The following is a 12,770-nucleotide window of genomic DNA, read 5'->3' on the forward strand; positions in this document are numbered from 1 at the left end:
GCCCACTCTTATCCACCCACAAACTCCATCAGCGGAGGTTTACTACTGCCGCTCCGGCTCAATAACCAGCGAGAAAGAACAAGAAAAAGTATCTTGTGTTTGATAATCTTAGGAGAGCTCAAGCTGAAGAAGAGTCTTTCTGTTGAGATACACAATGAGCTATTTTTATGAGGAGAAATTGGATATTGAAGCTAATGCATTAAAGTCATATAAACAAGTTTGTCCTTTGAGTAAGGAAGAATTCACTTTTTATTGAATTGGCTCCAATGAGGGAAATGGTTGCAAACAAGAGGAGGAAAAAAAAAAAAAAAAAATCACTCAGAAGCTTTTCAAAACAATTCAACTTCAGAATTTATGCGTGTCTGGATCGACTTTAATATCTAAATTCAAGGGGAACACTTGACCCAGGACTTGTTTAATTCCTCCTCTGAGATTTAGCGAGCGTGGGCGTTCTCGGAGGGCAAATCACATCAGAGATATTCTAAAACAATTTTATTTGATTAGTAGGCTGGAAGAATTCTTATTGAAAAAGCTTTCAGAGACAGCTTTCATTTTTTGGCAGATGGAGACATTTTTGATGCATTTCTGAGCGCAGATCCTGAGGTTTCCTCCTTTTTTTACGCCTCATTATGATTAGTCCTGGACATCAAAATAATCTATCACAGGTTCTTCTTTCACCATCTTCGACCAGGAGCTTCCACTGACGGCCCTGAGAGCAAAAATGGGAAGAAAATGAGTGCAAAGGATTAAATTTATTGATTCATTCTTAAAATAAGGGACTATTAAGGACATAAGGCTGTTGCGGTAATCAAGCCAGTGCATGAACAGACTCTTTAACCACAGAAGGGAACCTACTTGCTGCTGTGCTGTTTGATATGAGCGATGGGAGGAGGGGCCCTCGCCGCCGTCTCTCGCTCGATCAAAGATGTCAGCGTCGAATTTGGACAGACCGACTTCCCCCTAGATACACAGACACATCCTCAAAGCTATAATCAACACTGTTTTTTTTATTTATTTATTTGTGACTATCTGCATCAGCCATACAAGTTCCTGTATGTCTGGAAACGGTCTTACTTGTGGGCTGTGATGACGACGTTGCGTTTGGGCTCGCTGTCGTAGCTCACGCTCTCCACGCCGTAGACCTCGGCCAGCTCGTGGATGATCTTCCGGTGTTCTCTGTTCATGGGAGGGAAGCAGTGGCTCCTCTTTGCCTGTTTTCCCTGCAGACATCAGTAATGTATGTCCATTAGGGATTTATATTGAAAAAAAAAACAAAGCTTTTCTGTCTCTTTCCTCCAGACAAATAACAGTTAAAAGAGTTTGGATTGCTACAAGCACTTTTATTGACTTTTTTTTTGCAATCAGGCTCCAAAACCGAGAAGAGTGGAGGCCGTCGTAGCAGCGTATTAATGGTTTGGGTGCATTGTTTTGGTGTCTACATACTTTTGGGCATTGTAGTGCATGCATGGCCTATTTTCTGTGTTTTCTGTGTTGGGCTTTTTATAGAAATACACTACAAAAGACGACGATGGAAAACAACAACTGGCAGAGAACCGGTCCGCTTTCTTTGCCAGAAGCTAGTTAGAAACTATTACAGCCAAATTTCAATAGAGAAGAAAATTTAATAAGCTTGTTTTGAGGGGAAAGTAGAGGCCCACACAGGAAGGAAGAGGGGAGAAAACGAAGGCAGTGAAGGCAGCACAGTATGCAGCGAATTTCAGACGTGAGAAAATATGATAAAACTTTTCATAAGGCAGAAAAGCTTTGCCCTCCATGATCCATGAATCATGTTGTTCAAAAAAAAAAAAAAAAAAAAGAGATTCAGTCTGTGATAAACAAGCTTTTACTTAGCAAAAAAAAAATCTAAAGCAGCACCGACAGCGACCTTGACGGCTACACTCCTGATAGCCTCAAAGCATCAAACAAATCTGAAAAAAGAACATGAGGCTATTTTTCTAACTGGCCCATGAGGTACCTACTAATTTAGTTTGGTTACTAAAGAGGCTTCATCGTCAGAAATCTACAGGAAACCACAGCTGGTTCCATCTCGGAGGTCCACTGGAGAATTGACCGAGCTCAGAAATAGCTGAATATACAACGACTGGGTCAGAAAAAAAAAAAAACATGACAATGATGTAAGTCGTGGGTGAAGATTCGTATCTTAAATGTCAACAATGAGTTGCCTGATCAAGTGCAGAAATGATGAAACTATTTTAACAGCTGCATTTTAAGCAGAATCTGATGTAATGGTCTTATTTTATCAAACATCTGCTGCAGCTATCTGCCCTGCTACCAGTTGTTTTCTCCAACAAGTGATAATATATCCAGAACGTTATATCAGAGAAATCTGACAAATGCATTTGAACCCGCTTTGTTTTTAAGGATTGCATTTAGTAATCTTTCAAACATTTAATACAGACTTCTGGACTTCTTGAGATGGCGTATGATGCCGTTTTATATAAACTGTTTTTGGAAATCTTTAGTGTCTGTTATGTTGTGCTCGTGAGGGGTTTATTGTTGTATCTTTGTGGATCATGTTGAGTTAGGGGTTCATTTTGAGATCTCTTTTATAAAACGGGATACCTGCTGTTATAATTCAGTCTTGCAGTGTTTAAACTGCTTGTGACATGCAGGAAATGTCCTTGGGGACAATAATGGTATCTGGTGGTGTAAAAACCAGATTCCATATTGGATTTATTAGCTGAACAGATGCTTTATTCGCCTGTTAGATATCTAAAAAAGGGAACAAAAATGTTAAACAAGAGATTTAAAGTGAAGGTTATCAACATGCAAGTTGTTGTCAGTCATTGTTGCCCAAGGGCAGCAGGCTCCCAACACAACCACCAGAGGGAGCATCACATTACCGGGAGAAGTCAGTATGGATCTCCATACTGGCACGAGCATTCACAGTATCTTCTTACCTTATTAGCAAGCTCGGCGAGATTCTTGATCTCCTCCTCTACCTCTGTGACAAATTTCAGGTCTTTTCTGAAAGAGGATGTGGGAGGATTTGTTAGTGTGCTGGTTGATCTGCATCTGTATTTGATCTGCAAAGGAAAAAATGTAATAAACCGGTGCAATAAATCAACAGCTGGTAATAAACAAGAGGAAAAGACGGACCTGGCGTCCTCTTTGAGGCTGTCGCTGTATACGGAGGTGGAGCGGACGTTGAAGGGGTCAGAGGACGAGTCTATCTGTAAAGCCTCCGCCAGGCGCTTGTTTCTTTCCAAAGTGGCACACTCCTGGTCGCATTCAAGCCTGAGGAAACAAACATATACTCAGGTTTTACTTCATATCTTTAGGATGGATGTCGTTTAGGGGTACCAACATACTACATATAAAACACATCGTCCTTAGTTCTGAAAGGCTGAGTCATATTAGAAGCAGCTAGTATTTAAATATTAATGCACAAACAAAAGGTCTTCAGTCATAGTGAACAGAAAATCAATTTCTATGCAGAAAAGCATTTCAGTGTTTCATCACAACACCGTAACTGTACTAAAATCACTGAAAATAACTGCAATTACAATTTGCTGCTTAAAATCATTTTGTTTGTGTATCTTGACGTGCTTAAACAATCAAAATCACTTCCATCAAACATTTTACAATGTGAACAGCTTTTCCTCCATCACTACCTGGTCTGTTTACGCTCTTTCTTAGAGAGGAAGGGGCCGATGTCCATAGAGTCACCGAGCTGCATGTCAGACAGTTTACTGGCCATGGCGATGGCTGCATACCTGCGGAAACAGACGATGTAAGAATGTTTCAATTATCTCACAATGAAAACACAAACAGCAGAATACACACAGAAAAAACTTCAACTAACCTCTGATAAGAACTGGCTGCCTCTGTGCAAACCACCGTTTCCTTTCTTCGACCGCAGTCACACTGCAGAGATACCTGAGGAAGGTATGAAGAATCAGACTTCAGCTCAGTGAAAAATACTTTTTTTTATTCAATTGTTGCTTTTCTGAAAGTTTGACGGCACTCGTGAGGAATTCCTGTAGCTGTGAGAGGTTTCATTATTTATGGAGTTCTTGAGTATAAAGGACTGCAGCTGACATGTTATTTCATTCTAGTCTAATGCCGAACACACAGCTGGACTGTTGAACATCATCTGTTAGATATGACACATTCATATAACTGAATTTATTAGCTAAATTTTCAGAGTTATTACAGTTACAGTTATTACAGTGCAGTAATAAGTTATTAAGCTTTTAACGGTGTGAAAATATGTCTCAATTCTCCCTGAATCCTCACTGTAACCGAGACCATCTGTAAAAAATTAGCAATCCGTTTCTAGCAACTGGAGGTCCAGCTGTTCTCCGTGGTGGTGCGCTCTACCTTGGCAGTGCAGGTGGTGCGTGGGCAGCTGCTGCCTTTATGACAGGGAGCGGAGCACGGGTGGCCGCAGTCTGGACGAGGCAGCGTGCAGGGCTGGCGGCAGCCGCCTTCTGGCAAGCAGTCGCCCCGGTGACAGATTCGTCTGCAGCGGTGTGTTTCACATGGCAGCTCTTTATTACACGTCAGGCCGCATGAAATGTCTTGCAGATGACATGGGATGTTGCTGCGTTGCTTTGGGTCAAAGAGAATAGTTTTAATTTAATCACAGGAGCAAAAAAACTTAAAATTACTTGTGTATATTCGTGAGCTCAGGAGACGTCACCTCGTGCTTTCCCATGCACCATTTCTGAGTGAGGTATGTGCAAGGTGGACACTTCTCTTCACTGTGGCAGTTGTGAAACACTAAATGAGAGATAAATATTAGGAGCATATTCTCATGTGCAGCGTGTAACTGCTTCTGTGAGCGATTGTTGTTAAGTCTTACCTGGATGGTCACATTCATGTCTTCTAGTACACAGGTTTTTGCACTCTGGTGGCTTCGTGCCACAGGGGATGGGAGGGTACAAAACGGTGAGCCCGCAGTGACACGTCAGCTCGTCGAAACCTATAAACACAAGAAAAATCATGACACCACATAGGATAGAAGCAGAGTGGCAGCATCACAGCACAGTAACACCACAAAGAGAAAGAAATTAAACAAAGATGATGTAAAAACGAGTGAGTGAGAATAACTATGTGGTTCTTCTGAGTCTTGGTTCATAAACGCTGCGCTGTTGGACAGGAGGAAATGACTGCAGGACTCACTGGACTGCCAGCAGGGTTCACAGTTTCCACGGTGACACGGCTCTTGGCAGCGATGGAGGCCGCAGTTGAGCTTGTAGCCGCAGATCAGGGGGCACTTGTGCTCCACATTCTGGATGGAGAGAGGCAGAAACCAGTGACACCAGCTCCTACAATCTCGCGGTTACCCAATAACAAAATTAAGATTTTATTTGGATTGATTGTGAGACCTTTAATATAATATCTTAAAAACTTTCAATCCTTTTAGCGGGTATGTGCGGCGAGCTGAAATCTAATTTTACTGTCACCTCCAGATGGTGTACGGGCGCAAAGTGGAAAGATTAAAAAGGCGGAGCCGCGGTCCGACTCCTGTCACTGGACCTCGGCAGCAAAATTAAACAAAGCAAAGTCATCAAATAGCCATCCATCACACTCAAATTGAATCCAGATCCAATTAAACTGGTTGAAAAAAACTGGTACCAGCAACATAAAACTATTTAGATTGCAGAGCCGCTTTCTTGATTACAAGGCGCAGCTGAGAATAACCAGATTTTAAACTATGTGATCATTGTTCCTTTTTACCTGCACAGCGTTCCTGCCTTTGGCTGTAATTGTTCTGATTTTTGGGATATTTACTGCAGCCAAATCACATAATATTTTAGTGTTTGTGACTGATGCTACAGGAATTCAGACAGTCTGTATCTCGGCCCTCTGTGTCTGTTAAAGTTGGCTGAAAAAATATTATAAAAACCGACGATTGCCAGAATAGTTGTCGGGTTATTTAGTGGAAATTAAGCAATAAATCTTTTGTGACACTACTTTCCACATTTTTGTAGTATTAAACCTTTAGAAATTCAACTTAGTATCACAAATCCCAGTTTCTGTTAAATTACTTTTAACGTCCATTTATTAAACGCTGCCTGAGGTGTTGGGACTTAAACAGACGACTCAAAACTGGCACAGACTCACTGAACACTCACCACGCAACACAGCTCGCCACACTTGTGTCGGCCACAAGAGCGTTTCTTGTTGCATCGTCTCTCACAAGTGAAGACGAGCTCATCTAGAGTTTAAAGAGTCAAACACAGACAACAAGTCAGGTGACTGGTGATTTTACATTATTTAATTTCATCTTGATGTGGTTAAATCTCACCTTCTTTTTGGATTGTGGCACATGGGACCTCCTGAGAAATAAAAAAAAGGTGTTATGAATAAAACAATGACTGCGGTGCCAACACAGCAAACAAATACTCCACCAGTGTTTGGGCTCACCTTTGTCTTGGATCCGCATCTGCATCTGACAGTAGAGGTCAGGGAGCAGGGTCCGCAGCTGTCCTCGTGGCACATCTTCTCACACATGTGGATGGTGTCTGAAATACCACAAGTTCAGTACGTCATCTTACAAACGGTAAGAACAATGCCTGGAGGCTTTAGATTACGCACATCCTGTTTGTACACACACACACACACACACACACAATACTTAAGACTGTGAAGAAGTTAAAAACAGATTTTTTGTTTCGGGATTAAAAACACAGCCGAACAGAAGATGGTGAAGGAATTGGGTCATTTTGAAAAAAAAAAAAAAAAAAAAATCACACATATGAGCATGAGATTACATCTTCATACAGCTAGTTACAGGAAAATCAAGACAGCCTGGAGCAAAGCCAAATGTCAGAAAATGCAGATGTAAAGAAGAGTAATCTAATGATGCAGATGATCTGCGAGTGTAAGTAAAAACCTGAGGCTTAAACATGACGTGATGGAAAAGCGTGAAGTCTTTAAATTTGGACAGATAATGCCTGCGCTGACATCACATTTAATGCTTTCTCTGCTAATTCTCCATGCGTCTCTTTACCATTTTAAAAACTAGCGAGCAAAACTGAAAAGATTTGATGCATCTCAAAACCGTGTCATTACCATGTCCTGTTTTTAAATCTAAGAGTCAACGTGACAGTTGTGAGAAGAGAATGTGCTGTGCTCAGTTTTAAACAAACCATTTGAGCAGTTTTATTACTAGAACATATATTATTGTATAACGTATGTTCCCATCTTACCTGTGGTCAGTTTTAGATCTTTAGTGAGGATAGCTTCAGTTCACTTGTTACACTATATTATGACACATTGCTTGAGCGTCATCACACACACACACTTCCTCTTCCTTACCGCTGGAGCCGCAGGCCAATGGTTTGTTGCACGTCTTTCCGCAGGAGGGGATGGGATCAGAGCAGCTTTGTCGTTCAGAGTAGCCCAGCTCCAGGAGTTTGGTGAGCGGGGTCTGACCGCAGGGACACGTCTTCACCAGGCTCGGGGAGCGAGGGCACGGCTGGCACGGGCCACGGTGGCACACCTGCTGGCACCGATGAGCTTCACAGTTTAGCATCCTGAAAATACAGAGTGTCGGGCTGTGATGGAAACTGTCGAACTGAAATAAATGCTTTGATATTAAATGATTGCGGGCGTCATTAGTTATGCGTGATGAACTTACTTTCCACATATTTTTTGACAGGAGAAATGTCCCGAACCGTCAAATCCATCTTTATCTGTCCCACACAGGACTTTACGAGAGGTGACGCCACAGTAGCAGACTGCACGTGAGCACAGAAAACAAATGAAAAACATTTAAATGATTTATTTATTCTTACAAGAACTGCAGCAGGACAATTTTATCAGTCGGAATATTTTGTGTCCCGGCGAAGTGAGACTCACCCTGCTGAAGCTGCAGCTGGCACGGCTGACACGCTCCGCTGTGGCACACCTGAGCGCAGGTGTGGTCGGCACAGTTGAGTACAGCACCACACACTTTGTCACACTGGAGCACCGTAGCCTGGCCGCAGCGCATCGGTTGACTACAAAGAGACGGTTCAATCATATGATTTAAATATCTGATGAACCAAACACTGTCGACTATAATAACACAGATAAATATTAGAGTACACGGATAGAAACGTGCACACATGATTAATGCTGGGTATTAATGGAGTACCTGGTCTTCCCACAGATGCAGGATTTTGTTACAAAGGCAGGACACTGTGGACAAGGTCCAGGGTGACATAAGCTGCAGGGAGACACAGAAGGTATTGTTTTCAAATAAATCACTGTCCTGCAGATCCACATACTGGGTTGATGACATTTAAAGTAAAAAAAAAACAAAAAAAAAAAACAACACACTTTTGTTACACTTATTTAACAATATATGCTGAAATTTGTACAGAATTCTTATCTTAAAAGAGGTTCTCCAGCAAGTAAGTATTGTACTTCCCTACGATTGTCGAGGTCAAAAGAGTAATTTTAAAAAGAATCGGTCCAAATCAGAGCTGACGTATACCGACTTTTAGTCTCCAAAAACACTGAATCCTACACTTCCCACAATGCAACTCCAATGATACAATCAGATCTTTAAAAACTATTTCCTTCTCAACCATCTCATCACATAAAAATGCCTGAACTGGAAACATGATGTGATGCTGCATTATTCTCACAACCTGTTTTCTTTTTTAAAAGTTTAATATCATGCAAAGTGTTTATGAATCTTTGAATTTTCCCCTCACAGTGTTACATCCAGTCCCAGCACTGAATATTACCTCAAAACCGAACACCACAAAAATTAAGTGTTTTTAAAGGCTCACATGTTACAGGGGTGGTTGCAGTCCACCCCGCTCCTCTTCTTCCCACACATGTCACCACAGCTGTGAGGAATCTCGCTGCGCCGCCACTCTGGGTTCGTTACTTTACCTGCAAATCACATATGCAATAAAAAAGACTGATGGCTTTGTTTCAGTCACTGTCAATCACAGACTCAACAGCTTATAGAGCTCTTCAAAATGACAGAGAGGATTTAGACTTATAGATAATCTAATTAAATTAAAACTGACAACTAATCGCATGAATGAAACAATCACTCACCACAGAAGCAGGTGTAGGAAGTCGGGTGTTTCAGTGCAACATTCTGGCAGGCTGGACAACGCCAACCTTCAGCTGAATCTGAAAAACAGCCTTATTTAAACATAAATACTATTTTTTTTTATATAAACTTTATCTAAAGAGACCAGCAGATATTCCAGCTGGCTTCACATGCTGTGCAAAACAATACACTGTTGATGCAGCAGGAACTTCACACAATGAGAGCTGTATTGTTTGTTTTTTTTTCTGTTGATGGGGCCACATTCACCGTACATTACAGTGTATTTTGTGTTGTAGCCACACAGAGAAGAGTCTAGGTCAGCGCTGTCTGAACCGGTCAGAGAGGAGACGGTGTTTAAGGGTCGTACCGTCTGCTTGAGAGGCCGGGGATCGAGCCCATTTCTTGATGCAGTTCAGATGGAAGACGTGGAAGCAGCTCTGGCAGTTCCACACCGGAGCCATGACCCGGATGACATCGCAGCACACCATGCACTCGTACTTCTCCCCGGACAGCTGTTCAATTAGACAGCCTGCCGAGATCAGAGAGAACCTTCGATTAACATCTTTAACCCGACAGACCCTTTGGCAGCTACATCAATCCCAAAGAAGGGTTTCCAAATTTCTAAAGATACTAAATATATTATGTTGAATTACAAAATGTATAGAAGGGCACACAAGCCATCAAATTTACCATTTGACACAATAGTGAAACAACAAGCACAAACAGACTATATATGATGTTGACAACCAGTGTGAAAATGTAACTTTGAAGGTACTAAGAGGGAAAATATATATCAGGAAAACAGAGTCAAGAGGTTAATTATTCCTGGACTATTAAAATATCATTAAAAAGCAAAAGAGATTGGTGGTTTTTTTAGCAAGCTACAGTCTGACCTGTCTGAGTCTCCTTGCTCTCTGGAATCTTGTCCCAGTTCCTCTGGCCGGGCCTGTGGTTTTGGTGGTGTGGTCGTCTCTGCCCTCTGGTCTGGAGCGGCGTGTGTCGTCCTGAGCCTCTCTCAGCCTTACAGGCAGGATTCTGAGAAGATCTGCCGTGGCCTGGGTTATCCTGCCCGCTGGCTCCCCTCTCTGAGCACGTTTCCTCTTGAGCCGGTGGTTTGGGTGGTTTGATTGGTCCTTGTCGTCGTTTCGTTTCAGTGTGTTTCCTCTGATGGTCGTCACGCTGGGAGTCTGAGTCCGGACCAGTCCTGCTCCTCTGCGTTCTTTCCCTGGTTTCTGATATGTGGTTTTCTCCTTTGGTTTCAGTGTTGTACTCCTTTAAGTGAGTGCCTTTCTCATTGTGTTCTCTCCTCTCATTAGGATGTTCAAAATTTCTGCCCACATCTTCTCTCCGCCAGTTTGGCATATCAGGTCCATCCATGGGATGTGCACCTGACTGGAAGCCACCCATACCTCTGTTGTGGCCACTGTCACATCCAGGTCTTTGCCACCGTGGGCCTGAGCCACCAGAATTCCCATTTACACCTCTATTCCCTTCCCTCCTCCCTCGACCTCTACCTCTCCTCCTGGCACCATCCTCTCCCTCATAGGGAGGATGCTGAGGTCCTGCATAATGTGAATTATTATGGCCAAAGGGGGGTTTATAGCCATGATGAAAGTATCCATATTGTTGAGAAGGATCATATCTGTTACTACTCATGTTTCTGTCATTGTTGTGTCTGGGTCGACCCCTTCTGGATTTGTGCTGATTCGGCTTGTGATGTGACGTCCCATTTGGATTAAGGTCGGGTGGATCTGCAAACAGACAAACTGTGAGGGTTAAAAGCCTGAAGCTGTGTGTGAAATAATCACAACCAAATACAGTCACAGTAGATATGTTTAATAGTAGCAATGATGAAAACAAAGATTCTAATTTTGGAGTGATTTCAGACATTATTATGATCAATCCTGATAGATAACAGCTGTAAACGGTAATTTTCATTTCAAACTCTAGAGCTGCAACAATTAGTCGATTAATCAATTAGTCACTTGACGAAAACTGAATGCATTTACAAGTTTATCTGAAGCTTAATTTGAGGCTTCAGCAGTCTCACTTAGTCATATCAACTGGACATATCATCTGCCACATTTACAGTCCTTTTAGCATCAAATTCCCTCTGTGTTTCCCTGTTGAGCTGTGGTAGAAGTATAGTAATAAAAGAGGGACTTTGGCATTAAAAAGACTGTAACCTGTAAGATATCTACTTGATTTGACTCAATTGAACAGCTGAAGCTTCATATTAGCTTCAGATAAACTTTTATATGCACAGAGGGAGGCTTGTGGATTTTGGTTCCCATCACTTACATTATAAGTGCATTATGAAGGGATCTTCTAATGGTCAGTATGAACAGGAGGAATGATTATGGCAAGAAAAACCTGCTTCAATCTTAGTTTGGTCATTGAGTCTTGTTTTAAGTCAGACTTGAAAAACGGTGTGAGGGAGAGGAGCACAAAAGCTAAAACAATCAAATAATTGTTGTGTTTACTACTACTATTATTTTTTAAAATGAAACTTGGAATCCATCTGTTGATTTATTCATTTACTGGAGAGCGACAACACGTTTAACACCTCGTATTTAGACCACAATGATCACCATCACTATGTATAGCCAGTAGGTTTTTTTTAAGCCAGATCAGATGTACTGTTGGCTTTCAAAGTTCAGTCACATGTCACCTAACTGATCGTACAGACATGGTCGGCTTACTCTGGCCATAAATGAAAATCAGCCGATAAAGCAGCTTATTGATGATAGATAAAAGTTAAAATCTTGGCTAACGTCAGCTAGCTAACGAAACTGGCACATAAGCATGTGACCAAAACGTAAGGAAGCGAGCTAAAGTGGGCAGCTTACTTATATTTTAACAGTAAACGCCAGTTTTAGTAACTTTAGTGACCACTGACCCATCATTTAGCTAAATGATTTAGTTAGACAGCATGTTAGTTACCTGAGGAGCCCTCAGCCATTCAGTCTGAGCTGTGCTTGTTTCTTCTCCCACGCCACAAGTTTTTTGGGTAAAACTGGCTGTTTTCTGAGAGATGACAAGCGTTGGCAGGACTTCAGCGACAATATCTACCTTTTCACTCTTGTTCTGGTTGTTATTAGTGAGAGCAGCTCCCCCCAAAAAGCAACAACAGCCTCTTTTTGCCTTCAAGTGACCTTATCAATATTAGCTCAAAGCTAGCACAAGCGCTGTCAAGCTATCAAGCGTTATTTTTTCCCCACCCGTATTCTGCGAGGACCCGCCCCTACGCCACCTCTGATTGGCTTACTCTGATATTCTTACACTAAAAGTAACCAATCTCACTCCTCATACCTAAACCTAACCAACCCAACCAATGAAGGCAATGAGTACTAGCCAATCAGAGGCAGAGATGGGCGGGTCTTCGCGGGATGCGGGTGGGAAAAAAATTAGGCAACTATCGATTGTGGGACTTCCGATTATTATTTTCAAAATAAAACGGAAATGATTCAGAATTCACAAATTATTCAATCTAAAATCAATCTGCGAAAACGGTGTTTCCTTTACAGAACTCACATTTTACAATATAATGGTTTTAAAGATATACTGTAAACCATGAAGGGGTCAAGCTAACAGATATAATTGTGAAATTATTTTTCTAGGGACAAGCCAAACCCATTCAAGGGTTCATAGATACAAAAAATATGAAAAACTGAAAAAAATGCTGCAGATTAGCCGCAAGATGGCGCTTCATGTTTGGATTTGTATAACAAGAAATACAGGG

The 12,770-nt window shown here is 41.8% G+C and overlaps 1 protein-coding gene across 1 annotated transcript; it reads right to left on the reverse strand.

Annotated features, from left to right (window-relative positions):
- Positions 1-231: 231 nt before the first annotated feature.
- nfx1 (nuclear transcription factor, X-box binding 1) lies at positions 232-12,254 on the reverse strand. The gene is made up of 23 exons (XM_042399953.1): positions 11,972-12,254; positions 9,922-10,779; positions 9,396-9,557; positions 9,031-9,108; positions 8,754-8,859; positions 8,111-8,182; positions 7,834-7,973; positions 7,613-7,712; positions 7,291-7,508; positions 6,397-6,494; positions 6,278-6,308; positions 6,105-6,187; positions 5,149-5,257; positions 4,829-4,948; positions 4,667-4,746; positions 4,345-4,575; positions 3,827-3,900; positions 3,636-3,737; positions 3,121-3,258; positions 2,922-2,988; positions 1,075-1,220; positions 856-960; positions 232-709 (listed from the first exon to the last, which is right to left on the reverse strand). Exons 1-23 carry the CDS (start codon positions 11,988-11,990, stop codon positions 634-636), a joined length of 3,213 nt encoding a protein of 1,070 aa, XP_042255887.1. The 5' UTR covers positions 11,991-12,254; the 3' UTR covers positions 232-633.
- Between the last annotated feature and the right edge of the window lie 516 nt (positions 12,255-12,770).

Source organism: Thunnus maccoyii, chromosome 21, assembly GCF_910596095.1.
Source record: "Thunnus maccoyii chromosome 21, fThuMac1.1, whole genome shotgun sequence".
Lineage (NCBI taxonomy): Eukaryota > Metazoa > Chordata > Actinopteri > Scombriformes > Scombridae > Thunnus > Thunnus maccoyii.

What these genes read in the sequence shown, in the direction of transcription:
- nfx1 (XM_042399953.1), bottom strand. An exon ending in TGCATCTGTGGGAAGACCAG is followed by an intron (nt 7,974 to 8,110) that starts GTACTCCATTAA and finishes GTCTCTTTGTAG; the next exon opens with TCAACCGATGCGCTGCGGCC. An exon ending in GTCGTCATCACAGCCCACAA is followed by an intron (nt 961 to 1,074) that starts GTAAGACCGTTT and finishes CTGTGTATCTAG; the next exon opens with GGGGAAGTCGGTCTGTCCAA.